This window comes from Dysidea avara, chromosome 3 (genome assembly GCF_963678975.1).
Source record: "Dysidea avara chromosome 3, odDysAvar1.4, whole genome shotgun sequence".
Classification (NCBI taxonomy): Eukaryota; Metazoa; Porifera; class Demospongiae; order Dictyoceratida; family Dysideidae; genus Dysidea; species Dysidea avara.
In genome coordinates, this window is record NC_089274.1 from 10,739,058 (window position 1) to 10,766,071 (window position 27,014).

General features: G+C 36.5%; 1 protein-coding gene and 1 pseudogene across 1 annotated transcript; both read left to right on the forward strand.

Moving 5' to 3' along the window:
- Positions 1-925: 925 nt before the first annotated feature.
- Positions 926-1,052, forward strand: LOC136251953 (U4 spliceosomal RNA; annotated as a pseudogene).
- A 2,409-nt stretch (positions 1,053-3,461) lies between these two features.
- Positions 3,462-26,813, forward strand: LOC136249321 (uncharacterized). The gene is made up of 27 exons (XM_066041282.1): positions 3,462-3,740; positions 4,103-4,120; positions 4,397-4,468; positions 4,527-4,613; positions 4,663-4,734; positions 6,525-6,582; positions 6,644-6,831; positions 7,750-7,876; positions 7,933-8,046; positions 8,569-8,645; positions 8,701-8,757; positions 8,840-8,900; positions 11,143-11,333; positions 11,879-11,947; positions 12,000-12,081; positions 12,498-12,700; positions 12,766-12,831; positions 12,882-12,942; positions 12,997-13,232; positions 13,285-13,513; positions 13,560-13,750; positions 14,147-14,206; positions 15,492-15,665; positions 24,573-24,787; positions 24,846-24,886; positions 26,128-26,224; positions 26,274-26,813. Exons 1-27 carry the CDS (start codon positions 3,501-3,503, stop codon positions 26,575-26,577), a joined length of 3,390 nt encoding a protein of 1,129 aa, XP_065897354.1. The 5' UTR covers positions 3,462-3,500; the 3' UTR covers positions 26,578-26,813.
- The last annotated feature ends 201 nt before the right edge of the window (positions 26,814-27,014 follow it).

Consider the following 27,014-nt stretch of genomic DNA (forward strand, 5'->3'; position numbering starts at 1 on the left):
CATAGTAGTTTGGTGCCAAATGGATGTCCAAACGTGCCTTGCTAATCCCATGTGATAAACAAGGATAGCAACAAGCAGATATTGTTGGAGAACATATACGTTGGACATAATTGTTGTAATCAAATCCCTTCATTGGCAAACTTGTCAGTGGTCAGTGTTTTTAAAAATATCAGATCCTCTGTAGCTGGTATTGTTCCATCCCAGATCATCAATGATGAGCATCAGTATGTGAGGCTTAGCAGTATCATTGTGTTGGATTAAGAAAAGCAAGATATTAGCAGACCGGCAATTATTAATTATTCTATTAAGGGGACACAGTACTAAGTCCTATGGCTTCATATACAAAAATGGTGGTTTTCATAGATCTCTGTTTGTTTTGCATGCATCACTGTAGTATCAGAAATGAGCTTATTAGATGACACAATAATTGCCACAGGCAATGATGGGCAAACAGCAAAAGGTAGCAGTAGTTGTCCTTTAAGAGGTAACAACAATACTGTATTTGAAGAAGGTGTTCGTGGTACAGGATTTGTATGGGGCTCCAAGTTACCAAAACTGAACTATGATAATCATCAATTAATTCATGTAACTGACTGGCTACCAACAATAGTAGAAGGTATTGCAGGATTAGAGGTTGAAATAAACAAATGAAATTAGATTACAATATGTAGTCGGCTATCATACATTTAAGAAACAACCATACACCTTGTAAAGAACTCAAATCTAGATCCTCGAGGTAAAAAATTTATTGCTCAAGCAGCTATCCAGTGGACATATTACAGGTCAACCTAATTTTAGTTTAAGATCAGTAACAGTAGGGGTTGACTGTGCTGATGTCTGGATTCAATTAATAGAACCTCCTCCATATGGTATATACTCTATCCCTCACATATTACAGAGGAGAAGAATAATGTTGCAGATCAACATTGCTGTCCAGTGGTATACCGTAGCCAGGGAAGTTCGACTGAGGCACGGTTATTGCTAATTGAAGATTTTTCCAAAAAAAAAAACATCCTGATATAGTTAAACATTTGAAGGAGAGAATAAGCACTATACAGTTTGACACACATTGATTGAACAATTACATACTTTTCTTGATCACAAGTCTAATCCTGCTAACTTTGGTGGAGTCTAGCTAGATCCCCTGGTTGGACTGATTTTCATTGTTATATATATATATATATAGTATGTAAGTGTAGCTAGCTATCCAAAGTAACTTCCTTGTTTTCTGTCTTCAAACAGTCTCTAAAATAAAATGGTGGGTGGTAGTTATTATCATGGACGAAAACCTTCAGCAAAAGGCTAAACAAATCCATGAATTAAACAGACAACCAAATCCAAAGCTAGCTGAATCTTCTCCCATGGCAACTTTCTAGCTGCTTGGAATCTTCTGATACCGGCCCACTGTACACTTTCAAAATAAGATGTCAATTACAAGCGTACAATGTAATTTATTGTATCACAATTAATTGAAGTTAACATGCTACTTAGAGTGTATACATACTTGCATATAGTTATTATAATATGCACAGTGGCATTAGATTGGTTATCAAGGTATGCAGCTCATAATTAGCTTAACAATTTTTGGATCACATGATGTTCCAGCAGCCAGACTCTATGGCCAGCTGTAGTGCTTATAAACTTTTTTTTTCCTTATGAGGTTATAAAAATTTGATTATTATGCTTGATTTTAAGAGTAAAAACATGTTTTATCAGATGAATTTAAATCAATTATGAGAGAAAAAATAATTTCCATTATTGGAGTATATAGCATCATTATAAAATACATTAGCAATATTAGATGCAAAATATCCACTCAGTTTAATATTGCTACAGTAACCTAGAGTATAGCTTTAGTGACAAAATTAATGTTGAAATAAATGGCTTTAGTTAGTGAAGTGAGACTTAACCTTCCATCTGGTGGATTTATAATATAATTGGTAGCCCTAATTTTCTTCATTAACACTAGGTATTGTAGTCTTTTGATCACGTTGACCACATCTAAGAGTCTAAGAGTGATTCAAATTCATTTCTTGTACAAAATATCCTAATGACAAAGTGCTTGCAAAAGTCTGTACCTAAATATGTGACCAGATTTGTGATAAGGCCCTTTTTCCACACATTTTAGATGCCAGCAAGCAAAATGATGTAACACTTGACTCCTTATACTGATTAACTTGCTCATAGTTTCAAAATTCAGCCAGATACCTTAATGGAAAGTTTCAGACAATTATATGCAATGATAAACAAATTATAAAGCTTTGAAGTTCAAAAAATGGGTAAAATTTTGTGTGTGAAAAAGGCACCTTTTCACAAATCCGTTTATGGGCCTTGCTTGTTTCATGATAGAATAGTAACCTGCATAAACAATCAGACAATAAAACAAACATATCCTATATATCACTAACCACACAGAAGGTGATTTATTACCAGGTGCACTATAGTTCACATGACTGGTAATAGTTACATTACATGCTGGAGCGATGTTGTTTTGACCAACATAATCTCATATGCTCAAAGAACGCAATGATTAGCCTAAAATTTCATGACCTTTTTCCCTAAAGAGGATTTTAGAGGAGGTTTGGATATGTTATTCTACATTTAATGATACTAGTACCATTATTTCTGGGTGTGGTAATTTTTTTTTACCTTCAACATTCAGGCTATTGTGGAAATGTCAGCATTAGGACAAAGTACATAGCTAGGTAATAAGGGTGGTGTGTAAAGCTAGGCAAATGTACTATACATGGGTATATATATGAGCACATATAGCTACAGTGTTTAATGGAGTCCTGAGCAAATAGTGGCATCATTTTGCCCCTGGAGTGGCTTCAATGAATCTCTTCAAGAAACTATTCCTCCATCAGTCTCGCCATCAGTAACTCCCTACCAACCTGATGTCATCAATTCTAATACAAAAACACTCATGATCAAATGATATTCTAGAGTTTACATGCCCTCTTGGCTCTGAGCACTATCCTTTTTTGAGTCTATCACTAGATATTAGCTACAGCTGTTGGAAGAGCTGAGCTGTTTGAACATTTCTCATTGTGTTAGAAATTGTGCAGGGTTTCATTAACATTTTATATGCCAGCACCATTATTTCTGATGTCAGAAGCCTGTTGGATGAGATGGCTAGATCCTCAAGATTCTCAGAGCTCTTCAATCTCCACATCACACATTTCTTCTTTGGTGGTAGGAAAATAACTTCTTTGGTAGGAAAATACTTTTGATCAATACAGCTATATTACTTTATAATAGATAAATCAGTGGGAGACAAACATATTATATGTAGCTCTGTGATTTATAACTAGTGTACCCGAAATTTACGATAAATGTAATTAGTTGCTGGGTATAGCTAATGCTAGCGGTACTGAAGGGAATTATGCATTGCAGGCACTAGCTCACGTGAGCCAATCATTTCATTAGTAACACTTGTACGGTACACTTAGCAGCGATAAATAACCAGTCACTGACAATGGAATCAGACAGAGTTGAGAATGGATTTTTCACGTTTATTATTCACAGTACTGGTTGGTATATTTTTGGCGCACGGCATACAGCTATCTCATGGTTGTGCGCCCAGTTGCGATGCCAGAAGTGCAGGTGGTAGTAGTGGTTCCGGCGATAACAGTTTAGTGGTGCCAACTGCCGACCCCAAAACTATTCAAAGAGTGATGGTCAGTAGTGTAGAAGAGGCCAGAGTGAGAGGAGCTTGTCACAGCATCTGCATCACTACCGTAAGACTTAGCTAGTTACGTATAGGTAGCTAGCTATCAATGATTGTTGAAAAATAGGTAGACTGCTTGTCATGCACAGATACAGCAACACGTGCCAGTTGTTAATTAAGCACTGAAAAGATATCCTTGTACCACATAATGGTGTAGCCATAGAAGTTCTGTTGAGCTAGTCTATGTATGCAACACACGAATAGCTTATAGCAATAACCTAGTTATGTTCATGTTGAATCATAACACGTTTATATTATGTCAGATGCTTATTTTCTAGCTAGGATGCAATAGCTCACAAATTGCCTATGTAAAAATTAATTCTATGTTGTGTTTGCATTATTGTATTATTATTTTTATTGTTTCCTCTTTAGAGTAACGTTCAATATGAAGTAAGTTGAATACAATTAATACGTATGCATGCGTAATTAATGTAGGATATGCATACTTGTACACACATGACATAATTCATAGTATGCATTGCTTATGGAATTTGGACACTTAACACACTGAAGCAGTGTATATAATTTTAGGATGGCGCCCTGGAAAAATCAGATGTCTGATAACATTTTATTCAAATTCAAAGTGATTGAAATGCACTATAACTCAGTGTATTAATTGATTTTGTACTGTTAATGATACATAATCTATACTACCATTGTGTATAGAATACAACCTCCTTGCCATTGTGGCCTGCTGTACGTGAACTGAGTCAGTCAAGATGTTCTAGGATATCATTTGTAAGTGTTATTTAGGTCAGAATTATTTAGATGGATAACTGTGCACATGTTTTAATAGTATCTACAGTGTCTTGATGGGTGTGTGTCCAGAGGATTTCATCATGCAGGTAGTTCAATTTCAACTGCACAGTGTCAAGATGATTGTGTAAGTCATAATGTTTGCCTAGTTATGTAGTTGTAAAATTATTCCACAGACTCAAAGTTGCAATTCTACTTGTTTTAATCTGGGAACATGCAACATTGGTGGTGAATGCAGTTTAGGATGTGTAAGTTTTCAATAGCTGTATGCACAAGTCCCAGTGTGTGAGTGCACTATCTACAGTATCACCCAAACCCAAGAGGTCATAAGTGGTACTAATTTCCTGAGATATAGCTAAGTAATATTCCAGCGTGAATCATAGAATTTGTAGCCATGTTAGGCTGATTTCTAGCATCATAAATGCATGAACAAAGTGTGATACAGTATAGGTAACAGCTAAAAGTTACTGAGCATAAACTATCTGAACTATCCTGTCACCCTGTAATTGTACAACACGCGCATGGCTATTTTCCCTCCCACACTTTGGATGATAATTTGATAATTTACTAGGTGAATGCATAGCATTGAAGGGGCAAGCCTACCACCTGGTCTTATTGCATGTTTGCTTACAATGATAGTGATGACTTATTCAGAACTGACAGTTTATAGATATTCTACAATGTACATATTCTCAACTGCAGAGTTTGGCACAAAATTATTATGTGAGAGACAATATAACTATGTGAGAGACAACATATCAAAGCACACAGGAGCATGGCATACAAATATTGTGTAACTGTTACATACCATTTGGTATCTCACAAAATAAAAGTTGACAGACCAGAGTTGTATGTATACTATTGCATCATTATGTGTATACATGTAAGTGCTAGATATTATCACTAAGGTGGTTTGTATGGTTAGCACTTAGATGACATAGCGGTTGTGATGATTGCAATTAGGTGGGATATTGGTTATGATTCTTTGTCTACATGATACTACTTTTTATCCCTTATAAGGAGATAAATGTATAGTACATTCAAGTAAGCAAACAAGCAATGTAAATCCATCACGACTATTGTCATATGATGGGGCTTGCTATCCCTGTGCTCTAATGACTACCCATGCACATGTTTGACCTTCCTACACACTGGTATATAACTAAGTAAATGCATAGCATTGAAGGGGCAAACTTGTAGTGAAACAGAATGGAAGTGATATATGTGGCCCATAGGACACTAAACAGGAACAAAAAAGAGCTCATGACACAACAGACATACCTAGTGACACACAATAGATTGTGAACACATCAAATTTATATCAACACACAAGAGGGTGACATTAGAGCTGTGAAACTGGACAGAATATCACAACCAGTTGCTGAGAAGACCATAACTGTTGGTTATCCAGTTGACTAAATTGTCTAAAGCAAATGTTATCTTATACCCAGTATTTAGGATACTTGCGCCTTGAAATTTATAGTATAGTTTGTCAAATTGTCTATATGGTGGCCAAAGTACGCAATAGGCACCATGTATATACTACATGCACGACATCATAATGTTCAGGAATGATGAAAAAACACATTGTTGATTGGAAATGTTAGACATTGGTTATTTTGTTATGCAGAAAAATAACTGATATCTCAATTTATAAAAAATAACTGGTCGGTTAACTGGTTTATCCGGTAAAGTTTCACAGCTCTACATAACCATTTCATACCAGTCAGTATATCTCACAAAATCAAGGCATAAGTTACATATATGTACCCCTAATACGTAGGTAATAGTATATAAGTGTTAATGGTTGGTTTACATGGTTTGTATGGAGCCAATTAACTATAAGCACTTATTGGTTGTAATGTTTAGTCTACATGTTGATAGCCTTTAAGGAAGATGAGCATATTGTACATTCAAGCAACATGAATCCATCACTGTTATCCTCATATAGTGGGGCTTGCTAAGGCTCGCCCCAATATGCAATCACACTTAATGTAATGGGCAATTTGAAACTCATTCATGTAACTCTATTATACAGAATGGTGGTGGGTGTAGAGTTGGTTGTCGTGAAGGAAGAAGTCTTGATGTTTCTGTTGGTGAGGCAGTCTTTGTTTATGTAGTCACTTTACAAATTAGGTGTGCTCTAATAATGTTTAGACCAACAAGCAGCTGCACCCTCAAACTCAGACATAAATCTTTCACTTACTTCAACTGCTGGTTCATTTCTACTGGACACACAAGCCACTCAACCAAACAACACCATCACATTATCATCAGTACACTCATTTGTGGTCAGGATAGATGGCACAGTTGATGGTGATAATATCACTAACTATTGGTGGATGGTGAGTCACATCTTCCTGCCAGTAAACATTTGTATAGCATCTGTATAATATTTACTGTGGCTTCTTATCTTCCACATGCCATAACCTTCCAAGTTCTAACCTCAACATTAATTATTTTCATGTTTGGTTGAGCTTATCAAGAGCCCATAAGCAGAGCCCATTACAGTGCTTATGGTCTCCTGAACTTATATATTGATTATGCTGTGTTACAAGTAAGGCTGAAATGAATAGTACGAACATTCGTTATTTGTTCATTAAGAAATATTCGTATTCGTTAAGAAATATTCGTTATTCGTTAAATATTCGTTAATTGGATAATGCACACATTTAACTTTGAAAACATTTTGACAACTGAAAACTGTCATTTTAAAATATAATTTTTCATCTTAATAATACATGTAAAGGACTTTTCTTTTTTAACATTTAAAGTTTTAGTAGTAATCAAAGTGATTTTGTCCCTTTCAAGCACCTAATTATACAGAAAATTCTTAAAGAATAATTCATTAATTCGTTCGTTAATTTGAAGAATGTTCGAATACCAAAAATTTAATATTCGTTTCACCCCTAGTTACAAGAGCTTAATCTATAGCTGCACCTCAAGTGTATCAGTGTGACACATACATTGTGATGTGATTTGTATCACTACATGTATGACCAAATAAGGTAAAATTTGTGTGAGGAAGAGAGTTGTTTCATGATCTAATTATCAGTTAGTCCCTTGTATATAAGAAATTATTGGGTTGTATAGGAAGTGAGTTATTCATTATCAAATTATCTGTTCTGTCCCTTGTATACATGGAAAATGTTTGGGCAAGAAATTATTACTAGTGACTGTTATAATATTCAAATCTTCTCTTCGACTATTGTAGTGTGCCAATGCTTGTCACTTTTTGCATATGTGTTTTATACAACATCTAGAGAGATTTTGAAGTAACAGAACTTGATTTGAGCGAATTCATTTGCAAGGAAATTGAGTTGTCATTTGCAGTTATCAACCAACATGGTGTCTCGGAGTTTTCGCCAATAAAAAGAATCTGTGTAGACGGTAAACAGATATTAACATTGCCATTGACAGACCAACTTAACATTGTTCCTGTGTAGGTTCTACTTTAGCACCACCTTCAAATATAGAAATTACGTTTGAAGAAAAGGTTGTGGGTAATTTAATTGATCGTGGATTTTTCACAGTCAACATAAGCTGGACCCATTCAACTGGTATGTTCAAGATACATGTCATCACTATAGTGTCTGCTGGTGATGTGATAGTCTATTATGATTACAGAATCCTTACGCAGTACTGTTTAATTGTGACTATGTCTTGGTTACTGCATGTGTAAGTGATGGAGTGGCTTCTTTGCTTTAATATTACATAGTATATATATATATATTATATTTCTAGTATTGGCTTTTGGAAGGATAGGTGTGTTCCCATTATTAGATGGCTTCAAATGCAGTCCCTGAAACACTAAAAAGGATAATTGTTATAGGCCATTGTTGTAGTCTTTTTAGTTGGGTTAGTGACATTTAAGCTTCTTTTAGTAATGTCTGGCTTCATCATGATAGTTGTTTCTATTAAATCATGTGATGAATATGTTTGTAGTTGATGGGTATAAATATTGTACTTTACTGATATCATTTGTGCTACACACACATCCTGACTATGAGTGGATTCATGCCACTGTTGTTGTGACCACTTATGCCACCATCTGTATTGATGACTACATGTTGTTGTTACAGATTTGTCATCGTCAGAGGTTCAATATAGGGTCAAAATTGTTGGAAGTTGCAAGGATTATGAGATAATTGTACCTTCTGTATGTTAACATATCACGTAGTTGATACAGTGTTTAACAGTTGCTAATTTTGTAGAACATAACTAGTGTTTCAGATTCAGGATATACCCCATTCTGTGATCTAACTATCATGGTAAGATAAGTTATACCACTCCTGGTTATACACAGCCATTGATATGATCAGTGATAGTATACGTATTTCATGTACATCATAGGTATCCACTCTGTTTCGTAATGGTGAGAGCAATCCTAACACAACAGATATTACTTTACGATGTAAGTTGTAGCGTATACTTCAGTTATAATCATGGTATGATGGTCAATAAAACTATTAGATGTACTTTACATTATTATCTATCATAGATGTATACTATTAGCATACACATTTCTTTCTATACATAAGCATTTCTCTGCTCATATATATATATATATGTACCACTCTGCGTGGGCAGTTCAAAGGCACCGCCAGTGCCATAATTTGTATATTGCACTGCTGCAGACCGCAGCGAGTGCATTATAACTTATAACGCACTGGTTGCGGTTTTGTAGACCACAACGAGTGCATTATACGTTATAATGCACCAACCGCAGTGCAATATACAGATATTGCACTGGCTGCGGTTTTGTGCAGCATAGCACAAGTGCCGGTGGCGAAGAACACTACGACACCTCACCTAATAGGTGGAAAGACGCTTCACAGATCACTCGAATTCTTTTATAGCCTGACATGTAAAGGTCGATTGTGGGCCATAACGTCACCAATACGTATAATGTTTACAAGCAGCCAATGGCGATCGAAAAAGCCAACGCGGGTGGCCACAACTCTAGTCTACATATATACAAACGTACTTATACACCTTACTAGTCTGGTGCCATCTTAGCTCAGATTAAAGTGTAGTTCACTTCAACAATGACTCAATAAAACAAATATATTCTAAATAATACTAACCTTTACGTTCGATTGTGGTAACCAGTTTTGTCATGCCAACAGATTCGAGTTTAGCCAGTGTGAATAGTAAGAATTAGACTAGTATTGTTTATTAGTTAAGTTTTGTTTACTTAAATCGTCTATTTAGCTGCTTTTTTTCGCTCGAGAGAATCACTATGGCGATTAGTCTGGTGCTTAGTCTATATGGCACGCTGGCATGCTGAGCACTACATGATGAGAGTCGAACAGCGAATGCAGGTTAGTGATATAACCCATAGCGTACTAGCTTTCAATATCTCAGGTGGCTGCAGTACTGCAGGGGGAACGTCATCGCAACGTCCGGCTTGGTTACCCACAATCGATGTTAGAAACCTGGCCTTTATAAGTGTTACAGCTGTCTTGTGAGATTCTCCCCACCTTTTAGGTGAGTGGTACATAACAGTTATACAACGCGCACTTGTGCTCTGCCTTTATAAACGCACTTGCCTTCGGGCCTAACGGCCCTCAGGCTCGTGCGTTTATATCAGGCAGAGCACTCGTGGCCGTTGTATAACTATATAATATATATATATAGAAAATACTTGTACAAAAATTGTACAAAAGGTGTAAAGAAAGCTTTGAATTAGCTGCTGCAGTGCTGCTCCCCTTCAGTCTGCAAGTCCATCAGTCTATGAGTCCAGTCCACAGAATAGATTAGGCCACTACAGTGTAATAGGATACTTGTATTGGTTCTTTAAAATTGAGGAAGAACAAAGGTGTACACTTCCTTAGCTACAAGGAAAAATTTATGGAGATCAAGATGCTCAACAGAACAATACAATTCAAAATGGGTAATGTTAAGACTGAGTGATTTCAGTTGTAGTGTTTTTTCATTTCAATCACAAAACCTGGATAAGTGTTTCGATCACTACAATACTTTACCAGCAGTAAATACAGTTTATATTGTCCATGAAGTCATGAATCTCAGTAAAAGTTTAAGTATTTTAACATTCAAATCTGTGAGTGGCTGAAGGATGCACCCCCAGACCTTTGCACTTATTACTCACTACCAAACTTTCTTGGAAAAATCCCACAACACCGTATTTAAAGAGGGGATCAGAGTGAAAGAGGAAGTGGTAAAGCTCACTCCTAATATTGCTGAAGGAAGCTAACTATATAGTAATCTATGGCCTAGGGTCATGCCCCCCCACCCATAAAAAAGCATTGCATATACAATACTTTTAGTTTTGAAGTTTTGAAAGATTTTTGAGGCTAGTCAATGTTACTCTGATGCACTTGAGCATCACCGAAATCATTGATATCAAACTTATAGTAATACTAAAAGAATGCTTCCTTTATACATTGTACCTTATAATATGGCTGCTTGGTACACACATGTAATAAATTTGTACTCGTGCACATCTCAATGCTGTGATACGTACTAATTAATTTAAACTCTGATCCTTGCTCATAAATAAAAAAAAGACTTTTCATTGACATCGAACTATCTTTGCAAGGAGAAAGAAAGTATTTAGTTTAATCATGAGTGCAATGCTAGGTTCTAATTACAGTATTACATGTATAACATTGTTCACCTTGTGTATCATACAGATCCTGAAGAAATTCTATTGCTTAGTCAAACACAAATACAAGACAAATACACTGGAGACTACAACATTACTCTCTACTTATCACTACAGAGACATGACCCACTATTGCTAGCCTCTCTAATATCTTATACAGTAATAAGTATTCCCTTTGGAATACTGCCATCAAATGAAGTGAAAATAGTAGACAATGTGGTAAGTAACTAAGTCTTTGTACATAGCACATGCACTGTATCAGTAAAATGTATTGTCGGTACAATGTATTATATATTAATAGTGGCATGCGCTTTGTAGTTTCTTGGCTGTGCGACTCACTACCGTGAATCTTGATGGTGCAATTCTATATACAAATAACAACTTCTTTCACCAGTGCTTTTATAGTGAAGAGTCTTAAAGAAAGACTTGCACTGCTATATTTTAATAGAATATTTTAGAAAACAATTATGTACCACAATCAATGTGCTTATAGGGTTGTTCTGTATTGTCTACAGCTTCATTTTCTGTAACTTTACCTTAGAATGTTATGCCAGTATACTGGGCCAATCATACTTGTACTGACACTGTTGCAAGAAGCATGTTAATGTTGCTTCATGTGTACAATGGTTTATGAGTTCTTGTTATGAACTGCTTAGCTAACACACAATACTGTAGTGCACTATAGCTATAAACAGTGTGACAACACAATAAATGCTATTCTAGATTCTTTGCAGGTATTATAAACATAATATGTATGCAAACAGTTCAACTACAGCATAAGTGTTCTCCTCACACCTCCAAAGGATGGAGAAGAATTATCATTCAACTATTTGGTACCTCATAATTATTTTTCTTAATCACATTGTTGAATCGATCCTTCCATAGATAAGTGTACGACAAATAACTGCTCTATTGTACAGAGGTTCAGTTCGTGGTCCCCGCTCAGCTCTTAGAGGATCTATTAGAGGTGTGTTGTAGATAATAATCTACTACATAATAGCAACTAGCTATGAAGCAACAATAATGTTTTACTCAATTGTAGAGTAACAAGTATAAGGAAAAATTAGGAATTTTTAGTCAACTAGGGATCATAGGTAGGGAAACAAGGGAGGCCACCTCACCTGCAAATATAATAGTGAACATTTAATCCTTACTTACGATCCATAATTGACCTTAAAATTTCAGATTTTTCCAATACTTGTTTGTCTACTTTTTTTGTAACCACATTGTTATGACTGGTGAACCCGGTGGGCAAGCAGGCAGGCAGGGCAGGTAAACAGACAGTTAGTTACTCAGTAAACAATTCCATTGAATAAATGATTGTAGCTAAACATTTAGGGTTGTACTGAAGGCACTTTTGCAACTATTGCACATACCATGCAGGACGTCCTCCATCCACAATTGAAGGGGCAGAGATATTGAATGGGACAGTTGATTTAGTATCAAATCGTATACTACTGGATATCATTTGGGAGTCACCGGATCCATTTGGAGAACTGAAACATTATGAAATAGTATTATTATCAGCTGAATTTGACAATCCGAATGCAACCGTCAATCGCACATTTGCAAGCAGATCCTTATCAGTAAGTATATTTACAGTGTTCAAAGTTTTTCCATAATCAGTGATGTCTTTTCTTTTGCACTATAGGCCAATCAGACATTTTATACTTTGGACTCTACAATTTCACGGGAGATTGAAAGATATTTACTACAAGTGAGGATTCTACTGGTATTCATGCATGTGTGCTAGAGACAAAATTTTAGATAAAATCAGAAAATGAAATTGGATTGTCACAACCTGCACTCATAAGGTTTAATTTATCAGGTAATGTCATTTCGTGAGTTCATACTACTTGTTAACATCGCATATTTTCTGCAGACTACATTCCAGACAATGAGACTTTTCCGACACCTACTCCAACAAATAAACCGGTTAAAAAAGAGGACAAAACTACACCCACCTATGCTTATTACATCATTGGTATTGGTGGTGCATTGTTGATAATAGTGCTAGTGTTGGTGATCTGCTGTTGTGCCTACACCTGTTATGTAAAATGGACTAATAGAATTGTACTACCTCCATCTATAAAAGATCCTTGGGGACCTCTATATTATGTAAGATATAAAATTTACCATGCTTAAAATTTTATGTAACAATTCATCCCAGGATAATAGTGGAAAAGAGGTTGAGATAAGCTTGGCTGAACGACCGTCTATCATAGCTGACACTTGGGAAATTAGTCCTGATCACATATTATTAGGAAAGGCACTTGGCAGTGGATTCTTTGGGGAAGTTTACAGGTGCACCATACAAGGTCCCATCAGTACACCATACACTGAACGAAACCAGTTATCAAAATGGATAGCATTGCCAGCTGCTGTCAAGATATTAAAAGGTAACATCTAATATACTTTACCACTGATCATTTTATATATGCACAGATACTGCTACTGAAAAAACGAGATCAGATTTCGTAAAGGAGATTGAGTTGATGAAAAGAGCAGGAATGAAATACAACAGTCATGTAGTATCCATGATTTGCTGTACTGTTAATGAAGAACCTAATGCTCTTGTGCTGGAATATGTTGACCATGGTGACTTGTTACAATACTTGCAAAAGAACAAAGTTTTTGTAAGTTGGTGATGTGCTTGTCCTTTGCACATATATAGTCAATTAGTGGCTGTGTGATTATAAAACACCTCAGAACCAAGCAAGTACTTTGGTTAGATACTTTTGTCCAGTTAACTCTGAAGTTAGCATGAAAGTTTGGCAGGGAAACTTGGTAATTGAGTAATGATTTACCAAAACTGATATTCTCAGAATTCTTCCATCTATTAGTTTTATGACTGTGGAAGTTTACCTATACAAAATGTAGCAAATTGATGAACTATATTTGGCACTGTTGTACAGATCCATAATGTATGTACATTTCTACTGTAATTGTATATAGTGAATTGTTTCAAGCACTAGTATAGCAATATCCACACACATACTTTATTTGTTCACAAGTTACATTTGCTACTTCAGGTTGTAAAGAATAAGATGACAGAAGATTCAGTTGATTCCAACAAAGCACTCCCTTACTTGGTAAACTTCATGTGCTGTACAGTGTAATCCTTAGGCTATAACAATTCATGGATATGGCCGGTCAGTGTTTTGGCAAACTTGAAAATAAATGTAAATCATGTGATCTCTTAAAAAGAGTGCTAATATATCTGTAGACTCTTGCATAAATATTGTGTCAGTAGTAGTAATTATTAATGTAAGACCATACTAATTAATCATGTTTCATAGACTATTTCCCTCTAGTAGTGATGTAGTAGGTTGAAAACTAAATAATATCATTTCAACTGCAGCTGATTGTTTTATTCACTGCTCTATTAGAGGATCTCAATCTTGACAGGTGCACGGGATAAAAGGATGCAGGTTGCATTGAATAGCATGTAAAACAAAATAAAGTGAATAAGCTCCCTTTTGAGACTAGGGATACAGTACATAATTAAGTATGTGTAAGAATCAGAAGCAATTATAAGCCTTAACAGTAAGAAAATCTATAATTTGCAAGAAATTCAGTCTAATATTATAGTCAGAAATTCTAAAACAGTAGTTATGTTAGTTATGCTACTCTAATAAAGCATCCAGAGTCACAAATATGAGATGAAATACTTTAATATAGCAACCAACTAAAGAGAATAAGTTTATTTAAAGTTGAAACATCAATTTAAATGGTGTGATACAGCAATAAATGGATACTATTAGCTAAAAATGGCGACAGTAATGGGCATTTCTAAAAAGCATAATTGGTGATTTTTTGAAAGCACACTCAGCTATATGAACATTATAGCCTCGTACCTAGGAATCCTTGAAGGGTCCTCATAGGGAGGGGGTTTCCAAGAGTTTCAGGAAACCCCTGTAAAATTTAGACTCCTGAGTTTACAACAGGAACATTTAGTAACATTTGTTATAATTATCTTGGAGACATTTTAATTGGTGAATGCTCTATTAGAGTATTTCACTGCAAAGTAACTGTTCTATTATAGAGTATCGATCTAAGGAGCTATGTACAATGCATCATTTGAGTACTCTAATGCAGTTTGCAGATTCCACTGACTGCTCTATTAGGGAGTATCAATCTATTTTCATGGAATTAAGTTCCATAGTTTGAAACATCCACCTAATATGCCAGCATTATGCTGGCATAGCACTCCAACCTATTATGCTTTTATTATGCTGATATATTTGATGCAGGCCTACCTAGACTCCTGTTACTGGTAACTTAATACTGCTGTTGGAAATTCCCTTCAAAATATCCCAGCACCTGTTGTAGACATTTATAGGATATTTATATATTTGCCCTATTAATCTCCCATAGGAACCAAGTGATCAATACTCACACTTAGCTCCAAGGGAGATGTCCAGTCCTTATGATCACCTAAGAAAAGTGTTGAGTGACAATGACTCTACGGTTGAAGATCCCTACCCTGATCTGAAGCAGTTACTACCTGTTGATATGGTAACATTTGCATATCAGATTGCTGATGGAATGGTTAGTTTTTATTTAATTATGTAGTATTATAACAAGTGTAGTTTTGAAAAGTATCATTGAATACATAGGTGCAGCAAGAATCAGTAATCATGCTAGCATTTTCAGGTGACTATAAAGCATTAGCAGTAGCACAATTTCATTAAAATAGATTGAGATACTCTAATACACATATTACTACTCTAATAAAATAGTCAAGTAGAAAAGAAATAATTTAATATAGCAACTAACCAAAAGATTAGGAAATTATTTGAATCAATAATTTAATATAAATACAGTAATATATATATAGACATAGAAGGTAGCACAATTTTGGAAATAATGGGCATTTCTTAAAAGCATATAATACAGTAGGTGATTTTTGGTGCACTGCTGAAAAGTATGATGCTCAATATCAATACCCTTGTGTCTAATACAGTATTTCTAAACAAGTAGGAAGAATTTTAAGTTTGATTAGGGATCATAGAAAAAAGTAGGGAGGTCACCTACACCTGTAGATATACTAGTAGACATTTAATCCCTACCTACCATGACTGAATTAGGGATTAAATGTTCACTGGTATATTTGCAGGTGTAGGCGACCTCCCTTGTTTCCCCAACTTTTTTTCTATGATCCCCAGTCGAACTTAAAATTCTTAATTTTCGTTACACTTGTTTTTCTTTTTTGTAACATTATTATGACTGGTGAACCTGTGCATACTGAATCAAAGAAAGGATGGCACCAGAGGTAATGCTTTCGACTGAACACGTGCCCAAAATATCAATTACTGACTCAAAAGTAAAGTGTTCATTACGCTTCGCTTTCAGCTATGTTCAACCCATTACACAGCACTACATATGGAGAACAAATAGAAGCACCTCTGCAATCAATCCAGTTACCATGAAAAAATGGGAACAATTTGCTTGCCCCAATTACTGAAGACACTGATTTCCTTTTGTTAATGTCTAGTTTTGTAGTTACTATTTTTGTGTATGTATAAATTAATTTGTAGTAGTAAATTGTTATTTTGTAGCTAATTGCTTCACTTAATTAAGGCTCAAAAGTGAAAGTGGCCATTACGCATTGCTTTCAGCTATGTTTAGCCTGTTTCACAGAGCTACAAATGAAGAACAGTACAAAAGCGCTTCTGCAATCAATCACGGAAAATATGTATGATTCTCATAGGGAAGCCATCACGCTACTGTAAAATGACACCTTTGGCTGTCAGCAAAAAGAAATGGGACACAAAGGAGGACACAGGTAAGTCCATGATGTGTACATTGTACGTACTGCAGTATGCCAAAAGGCACATCTCGGGACGAAGCTATGTTGAACAGTGAAAAAATCAAACCTGTAACCTTACACGTTATTAAGTTACACTTATCAGAAGGCATCAGGCAGGCAGGCAGGAAGGTAGGCAGACAGCTAGTCAGTCAGCAGAAATTTCTATTGATTTACTATAAATTTTGTAACAATCTATTGGAAGCATTTAGGGTTGTACTGAAGGCATTTTTGAGCTTGGTTATACCTAACCAACACTACCAAGGAACCAGGGTGGTATTGTGAAGCTGGTTTTTGGGTGACAATTTTGGCGAAACCTCCATGATTTCTAATAATAATTATACAGTACTATCGTACTGTATGATATAGCCTCTCTTCCCTACAAGCCACTTTTTGAAATAAGCACATTGCACTGGAGAAGAAGATTTGCTGGAAAGAATATAATGTTATGTTTGTTGGTTCATAGTCAAACTCTATTAATGTGAAATGTGACGTATTCATCAAGGTCACTAGGAATTCTTGTTGTATTTATGATTACTGTATTAGAGTACTCACAATAATTATATTAGAGTTGTATTTATGATTACTGTATTAGAGTACTCACAATAATTATATTAGAGTTGTATGTATGATTACTGTATTAGAATACTCACAATAATTATATTAGAGTTGTATCGACAATCGGATCAGAAATCAGTAGAAGCCAATAATTAGCTGTTTTTACTATAATCGGAAATTGGTTGTAATGGGCGGCCAGCAGATTATTAGTCTATTCAGCTTCAGCAGCTGCAATACTACTGAAGGGGGCTCTAGATATACTTAGTATATTTTGTGATAACCACAAAGCCAACCCTATAATAAACAGTGATGGTTGAATCTGTAGCCCACTTGTCTGAGTTAAGGTAAGTGTACAACCTAACAATGTTGGCTTTACTTTTGTTGGAGCATGTACAACTGTACCTTGTAGAGACCAATGTACAATTGGGTATTGGTTAACTATTGGTAAAATATTAAAAGTGTGAATAGATACAACACTACAATAATTATATGCAAGGGAAAATTTTCAAACTGTTTTAATATTTAAAGCAAATTCTCACCTATTTTTCCCAGGTGAGGATGGACAGGATAGGGTCCCTATAACTTAATATGCTCAGCCACAGTACAAACTAATTCCCTGCTAGGTTCTACTGTAGATACTGTACATTGTTGTCGTTAATAGGAATTCGGAAATTATGCCAGCATAATTTTGGACATAATAGATATGCGTGGGAAATCAGGAATAGATTATGCTGGATATTGAGGTGATTGTAAAGCTTTATCCTGTAGGAAAATGTGCAGATTGCACAGTTCTGTTAAAAACTTCAAGACACTCTAATAGAGCAATCAGAAATTCTGCTATAATGCACAATATTACTAGAGTCACATGGACATGGAATACTGTAATATAGCAACCAGCTAGGAGAATAGGAAACTATTTGAACTGAATTGACACAATTTTGGAAATATTATAGTGGGTATTTTGTGAAAGCATTATAGGTAATTTTAGGAGCATTGCTCAAAAGATTAATGCTTAGAACATAATAGCCTCATGACTAGTCAAGTTTGTGCTCTTTAAATCAAGACACACGGTATGTCGTGCGGCCCAAGAAGCCGGCGCGCAACCCCGTGAGTATATTGACAGGAAGAAACAAAACGCAATTTTCGCACCTCCGTAGCTCTGTGCTGCCTTGATGAAACAAGACAAATTTTGCTGTGTACATTCCCTCCAACTTCAGTACTCCACATTCCAAATTTGAGCGAAATCGCTTCAGGCATTCCTGAGATATGCGACTTCAAAAATTGGCTTAGTTTCTTCGTTTGTTTTTTCTTCTTATTTTTCTTCCTCTTTTCGCACACTTACAAAAACTGCTATAAAACGCGAACGCGTTATCCGGTTGCCTTGAAATTTGGCACACAGAAGGGGGGTATAAAGGCGCATCTCAGGCCTGCCAACTCTCACGGGTTTACCGTGAGTCTCACGGTTTCACTACCCTGCTCAAGGGCAGCAGATCGAATCTCACGGTTTTTGAGGCCTGCTAACTCTCACGGTTTGTAGCGCGAATGTCACGGATTTCAAGTTTAAAAAGTCGAGACCTTTTTTTTTTTTTTTTTGGTCTCAGCATAGCATCTACCAGTTTTTTTTTTACTACACACTGCAATACTACAATAAAGGTACAGAAATCTCAAGATTTTTTTACTTTCCAGGTTGGTAGGCCTGGCATCTCGGTACCAACTTTGGCTGGAATACCATAAACAGGCAAAGAGTTATGAGCGATTATGCACGAAAAATAACACCAATATGTTGTCACGCCTACAGGGTAAACCGCGTATGGGAAGAAGCTGAAAATCGGTGGGTGAATAGGTTAACTATTGAACCTCAAACCTTTTGTGGTTTGAAAGAAATCGAGCTAAAAACCAGGAAGATACAGCGAAAAAATCAACAGTGTGTAACAATTACGCAATCGAGATTAGCTAATTTTTTATTATTTTATTTTATTATTATTATTATTATGCTTGCCACGCCTACCAGATAAACCACTTGGGGTAATGCTTTGAAAATCGCTGTACAGATGGAGTTATCATCTTAGAAAGGCTCTTCAATGGTGTAGAAGAATCAGACTTAAAAGCCACGGAGTTATAACACGAAATCCAACTTGGTGTAGCAAGTGCGAGATCGAGATACTCTAATAGAGCAGTCATCCTAATAGAGCAGTCACCCTGAACAGAGATCAGTTAGAAATAAGTAACCTGTATAGAGATCAGCTACAAACAAATCACCCTGTAGAGAGTTCAGTTACAAACAAATCACCCTGTTGAAAGATCAGCTAGAAGATGTCACCTTGTAGATAGTTCAGTTACAAAGAAACCACCATGTAGAGAATTCAGCTACAAACTAGTGACCCTGTAGATACATCAGCTAGAAGAAGTTACCTTGTAGAGAGTTCAGCTACAAAGAAACCATTATGTAAAGAGCTCAGCTGCAAACAAATCACCTATACAGAATTCAGCTACAAACAAATCACCCTGTAGAGAGATCAGCTAGAAGAAGTTACCTTGTAGATAGTTCAGCTACAAACAAATCATTCTGTAGAGAGATCAGCTAGAAGAAGTTACCTTGTAGATAGTTCAGCTACAAACAATTCACCCTGTACAGAGCTCAGTTAAAAGAGGTTTCCTTGTAGAGAGTTCAGCTACAGACAAATCACCCTGTAGAGAGATCAGTTAGAAGAAGTTACCTTGTAGATCGTTCAGCTACAAACAATTCACCCTGTAAAGAGATCAGCTAGAAGAAGTTACCTTGTAGAGAGTTCAGCTACAAACAAACCATCATGTAGAGAATTCAGCCACAAACAAATCATGTATAGAGAGTTCAGCTACAAACAAATCTCCCTGTAGAGAGATCAGCTAGAAGAAGTTTCCTTGTAAAGAGTTCAGCTACAAACAAATCACCTGTAGAGAGTTCAGCTACAAACAAATCTCCCTGTAGAGAGATCAGCTAGAAGAAGTCACCTTGTAGAGAGTTCAGCTATAAAGAAACCACCATGTGGACAATTCAGCTGCAAACAAACACCCTGTAGAGAACTCAGCTACAAACAAATCGCCCTGTAGAAAGATCAGCTAGAAGAAGTTACCTTGTAGGGATTTCAGTTACAAACAAATCACCCTGTAGAGAGTTCAGCTACAAAGAAACCATTCTGTAAAGAGCTCAGCTGCAAACAAATCACTTGTACAGAATTCAGCTACAAACAAATCACCCTGTAGAGAGATCAGCTAGAAGAAATTACCTTGTAGATAGTTCAGCTACAAACAAATCACCCTGTAGAAAGATCAGTTAGAAGAAGTTACCTTGTAGAGAGTTCAGCTACAAAGAAATCACCATGTAGAGAGTTCAGCTGCAAAGAAATCACCCTGTAGAAAGATCAGTTAGAAGAAGTTACCTTTTAGAGAGTTCAGCTACAAAGAAACCATTCTGTAAAGAGCTCAGCTGCAAACAAATCACTTGTACAGAATTCAGCTACAAACAAATCACCCTGTAGAGAGATCAGCTAGAAGAAATTACCTTGTAGATAGTTCAGCTACAAACAAATCACCCTGTAGAAAGATCAGTTAGAAGAAGTTACCTTGTAGAGAGTTCAGCTACAAAGAAATCACCATGTAGAGAGTTCAGCTGCAAAGAAATCACCCTGTAGAAAGATCAGTTAGAAGAAGTTACCTTTTAGAGAGTTCAGCTACAAAGAAACCATTCTGTAAAGAGCTCAGCTGCAAACAAATCACCTATACAGAATTCAGCTACAAACACATCACCCTGTAGAGAGATCAGCTAGAAGAAGTTACCTTGTAGATCGTTCAGCTACAAACAATTCACCCTGTAGAGAGAGCAATTAGAAGAAGTCACCTTGTAGAGTGTTCAGTTACAAAGAAACCACCATGGAGATTTCTGTAATCAATATATGTGACCGGATTTGTGAAAAGGGGTCTTCCACACACATCCAATTCCATAAACGTTGGAGACAACTCAGTGTTCAAGTAACATATTAACCTGAAAATTTCACCATGTATTCAGCTATAGTGGTGCTCATCACTGCCCAAATTTCAAGGCAATAGCTCTTTCCAATCTGAAGTTATCAATTGTCAAAGTTGGAAAATTGGATGTGTGTGGAAGACCCCTTTTCGCAAATCCGGTCACATATGTATTATACAGCATATATAATTTGTACATTTACTGATAAAATATTTAAAGTACATCTACTTCATCTTTTCTTCTTCCTGTAGTAAAGAAAAAAACATAGGTTAAAAAAGTCCCAAAGCTGGCCATAGGCCGGCTTTGGGGTATACAAATACAAAAAGAAATGAAATCTAATCCAAAACAGCCAAGCTGTAAAAAAAGTGTGCGGCCCTCAGAAAGGCTATGGTGAAAAAAGATGTGAAATCCAAGGTGGCGGCCAAGAAATGGCTGTGATGGTAGGTTAATGGTAAAAATTTTAATAATGACAATTTAGGTAAATTTTGTGAAGCGGCACAAAAATTCACCTGAATTGTCGTTATTAAAATTTTTACCATTAACCTACCATCACAGCCATTTCTTGGCCGCCACCTTGGATTTCACATCTTTTTTCACCATAGCCTTTCTGAGGGCTGCACACTTTTTTTACAGCTTGGCTGTTTTGGATTAGATACAAATTAATACTGTGAATACTAGTTAAAACACTGCCACGAGTGAAATATGAAAAAAATAGCACAAGAGCGTGGGCGAGAGACTAATACAGCACGAGGCGAAGCCAAGTGCTGTATTAGGTTCGAGATCATGCCCTAGTGCTATTTTTTCCATATTGCACGAGCAATGGCAGTGCTTAACTGGTTTATTGTACTAAAGTAGTGGCTGCGAAGAGTGGGGGTGATGCCAAGTAGCAGGAGGTAAGTACCTATCTGCGTAAGCTTGAGATCGTGTGTATTGCAGTGATTAACTACTCGAGGCATTATTTATACTCGTTCATACTGCATCAGCGCGATGAAGCTAACTAGCTACGTAACTTTAATTAATCTGAGCTGCCAAGAGCGACAGTAAGTGGCCAACTGCTTCTTTCTTGTTTGAGGCCTGGCTTAATGCCCATGAGTAAGTCTGTGACTTTGTTATAGAGAGGCTTGCTATCATGTTTAGCGGGTGAGAGTGGATTCATTTTATAGAAGCCATGGTGTGGCACTGGGAACGATACCACGAAGGGGACTGGAAGCGAATTAACTTATTGTGTTCCACCTGGCTTTACAACATGGACAGGAGTCATTTTGTAGTGTTGATAATGCCATGTGCTCCGGCTGTTCCTTCCCTAACTGCATTCGCCAAGAATGGCTTTCAGGGTAATTCGCCCACTTGTGATTAGGTAATGGCATTGTTCTATGTGTACATGATATGTCATAATTGTTGAATGGCTTCATAACATTGCAGTGGTTTGGTGAAAGAAATGCAATAATGTGTCTGGTATTGGTCATGCTTTGGTCAACTTTTTTACTGTTTCAACAGTGCTGTATTGGGATCAAAGGAAAAATACAACACACTTGGGCAAATACAGCACAGTTGGGCAAATACAGCACAGTTGAAACAAATACAGCACCCTGCCAGCTTTGAAGTGTACAGCCAAGTGTACAATATGGAAATAAAAATACATTTTTTACTTTGATCCAATAGATACTAGTTAAAGCACTGCTGCAAGCGCAATATGGAAAAAAATAGCACGAGGGCATGGGCAAGGGACTAATACAGCACGAGGTGAAGCTGAGTGCTGCATTAGGTTTGAGACCATGCCCGAGTGCTATTTTTTCCATATTGCACGAGCACTGGCGGTGCTTTAACTGGCTTATTGTACTAAAGTAGTGGCTGCGAAGAGTGGGGATGATGCCAAGTAGCATGCAGGAAGTAATCAGGTAAGTGCCTTAAATTTACGTAAGTTCGAGACTGTGTGTATTGCAGTGATTAACTATTCGAAGCATTATTCATACTCATTCATACTGCAGCTATTTGAGCTGCTGAGAGCGACAGTAAGTGGCCAACTGCTTCTTTCTCAGTTGAGGCCTGGCTTAATGCCCATGAGTAAGTCTGTGACTTTGTTATAGAGAGGCTTGCTATCGTGTTTAGTGGGTGAGAGTGCATTTATAGAAGCCATGGTGTGGCACTGGGAACGATACCACGAAGGCAACTGGAAGCGAATTAACTTATTGTGTTCCACCTGGCTTTACAACGTGGACAGGAGTCATTTTGTAGTGTTGATAATGCCATGTGCTCCGGCTGTTCCTTCCCTAACCGCATTCGCCAAGAATGGCTTTCAGGGTAATTCGCTCACTTGTGATTAGGTCATGGCATTTTTCTATGTGTTTATGATACGTCATAATTGTTAAATGACTTCATAACATTGCAGTGGTTTGGTGAAAGGAATGCGATAATGTGTCTGGCATTGGTCATGCTTTGGTCAACTTATTTACTGTTTCAACAGTGTTGTATTGGGATCAAAGGGAAAATACAGCACATTTGGGCAAATACTGCACAGTTGAAACAAATACAGCACCCTGCCAGCTTTGAAGTGTGCAGCCAGGTGTACAATATGGAAATAAAAGTACACTTTTCACTTTGATCTTTTCACCCAAAGTACAATAATATGTTTTGCCATACTTTGCTTTTATTGTTGTGAAATAATTTTTGTATGCAAAACTGGTACAAAAATTTCTTACATATATACATGATATCAAACTACTCTAATAGAGCAGTCATTCACATAAATCATACAAAAATATTTTTACATGAAAACTTTTATCACGAAATTTTTTGCATGAAAATAAAGCAATTATGGTATTTTCAAGCAAGAAATCTCATGGTAAAATATTTCTTGTGCAAATTAATTTGTATGATTTAGCTACTGACACCGAAAGTTACCATCCTGATCCAAAGCTATCAGCCACACTCTTTAATGCTCAGCATGGCTAGGTTGAAGCCAACTACAGGCAGCAATCAACATAGTTAATTAATGGTAATTTTGTCTACTATTATGTTATTATTGTGCAATAAAATTTTTGAGAAATTATGGTACTTATTTTTATTAGTGTTTTTAATTGTTCTTTAGGAATATCTGTCCAGTCTTGGAATTATACACAGAGATCTTGCTTGCCGTAATGTTTTAGTTGGTAATAATAAAGTTCTAAAAGTTTCTGATTTTGGTTTGGCCAGACAACTAAATGACAACTTGGTCTACTACAGAAGTACAGAAGGAAAATTACCAATTCGTTGGATGGCTCCAGAAGCTATAAGAGACCGTGTCTTCAACACAAACACAGACATGTATGTTAACTGTACATACAGTATGTACCTGTTGATTTGATGTGTATATATGTCATAGATGGAGCTATGGAGTGACGTTGTGGGAAATCTGTACACTTGGTAAGAGAATAGTTTTCTCTGTATGTATATTGTACAAGTACACAGAAAAAATTGGAATTTTCAACTAGAGTAGGGACCATAACACATCGATAAAAAGTACTGAAACAAGCTGGGGTAGTACACGATATTAATTCACAGTAAAACAATAGGAAGTGTTATATCCCTACTGTGCATTATGGTATCTTGAGCACAGTAGGGATATAACACTTCTTATTGTATTACTGTGAATTAATATCGTGCACTACTCCAGCTTGCAATTGTTTCAGTACTTTTTATCGATGTTTTATGGTCCCTACTCTAGTTGAAAATTCCAAAGTTTTCTGTGCACTTGTTTGTTAACTTTTTTGTAAATAATAATTATGACTGGTGAACCCACGCATACCACATCTAAAATGGTGCCGCACGCCACAATTATTATCTGAAAGGTGAAGTATCCATTATGCTTCTTGTTCAGCTATGTTCAACCCGTTAGGACAGCATTTCGAATCAAGAACTGTTTGAAAAGCACCTCTGCAATCCACGCATTCGAAAACAAAGAAATGGTGCTGCGTTCCCCAGTTATAAAAATTATTGTCTGAAAAGTGAAGTATCCATTACGCTTCATTGTCAGCTATGTTCAACCCGTTACACAGCAGTATGAATCAAGAACTGTTTGAAAAGCACCTCTGATATCAAAATATCCGCAATGACAAATACGGACGATTTCCGTTGCAAAGGAAAGCCATCATGTGCTATTACCAAATCGACACTTCGCTGTCAGCAAAGATGAATGGGACACAAACATTTAAGGAGGACACTGGTAAGTCCATGAAGAATGCATTGTATGTACTGCGGTATGCCAAAAGGCACCTGTCGGGTCGAAGCGACGTCAAAGAGTGAAAAAACCAAGTCCATATCCTTAGCTGTTACCAAGTTATGCTTGTCTGAAGGCATCAGTCAGTTACTTACTTACTTATTCAGTCAATAGAAAATTCTGTTAAATAAAATTTTTTTAAAATTCCGTAGCAACTTGTTGAAAGCGTTTCAGGTCGATCTAAAGGTTTATTTGGGCTTAGTTTTACCTAACCAATACTGCCTGATCGTCATTAGGGGAAATTGAGGCTGTTTTTTGGGTGATATTTTGTGGGTCACGCCTACTCCTTTGTGGTCCCTGCTATACACTACTATCGTAGTGTATGATTGCACATACAAACTGCATACATGCATTCTTGTTCATGCTTACTGCCTTTCTACAACTTTAGGTGCATTCCCATATCCACTTCTTACAAACCGTGATGTTCTGGAGGCTCTCCTTGAAGGACAAAGACTCGAAAAACCTCCCAACTGCACCGAAAATCTGTGAGTATTAATGCTATGACTGTAATATACAACATGTGTATCTCAACAGATATGAAATCATGCTTGACTGTTGGAAAGCTGATCCAGAATTACGTCCGTCATTTTCCTTTTTGAAAGGAAAGACAGAAGAGATGATTCAAAATGCCAACCAGGATTATCCATATTTGGATTTCAACTTAAATGATTACTTGCCATACTGTAACCTCCGGCTTACAAGTGAAGCTGTTAGTACTGAGAATATTCTCAATGACATAAAGGAAGAACCAGAAGAGGAAGATGTGATTGATAATGATGAATCAAATGAAGAAAATGATGTTGAAAAGGAAAGTACCCCTACTGGATATGGTGTCTAAACTGGACTGGACTTGTGCTACATAGCTAAACACTGTATAATCAACATAGCCAATTGATGTTGTAAATCAAGTAGCTAGTATGTTAGTGCATAATAATTATGTATTATAACTCTGTATTTTGTCATTTTGCCTTTATGTATGTATATATGTATGCATGTATGTATGTATGTGCCTGTATCCTGGGCCCTCAACTCATATGTATTCATTTTGTATATAATATGAAAATAGCAACAGCACATAATCACTGGTACTGATCATGATGGATGCAGACAACAGGTAGTGTTTAATAGAGAAGAGCATTCACATACAGGTCTAGTAGTAGCTACGCAAGAAAATGTTTAAAGTCAAGTGAAATTCACTGTCACAGCAGCACCTAAGCCTAATCTAATGCAGCAAGGTAATAGTAAATACTGTATGGTCACTTTTAAAGTTCTTTT

What these genes read in the sequence shown, in the direction of transcription:
- LOC136249321 (XM_066041282.1), top strand. Translation starts at nt 3,501, where the DNA reads ATGGATTTTTCACGTTTATTATTCACAGTACTGGTTGGTATATTTTTG. An exon ending in TCTTAGAGGATCTATTAGAG is followed by an intron (nt 12,082 to 12,497) that starts GTGTGTTGTAGA and finishes CATACCATGCAG; the next exon opens with GACGTCCTCCATCCACAATT. An exon ending in ACAAAGCACTCCCTTACTTG is followed by an intron (nt 14,207 to 15,491) that starts GTAAACTTCATG and finishes AATCTCCCATAG; the next exon opens with GAACCAAGTGATCAATACTC.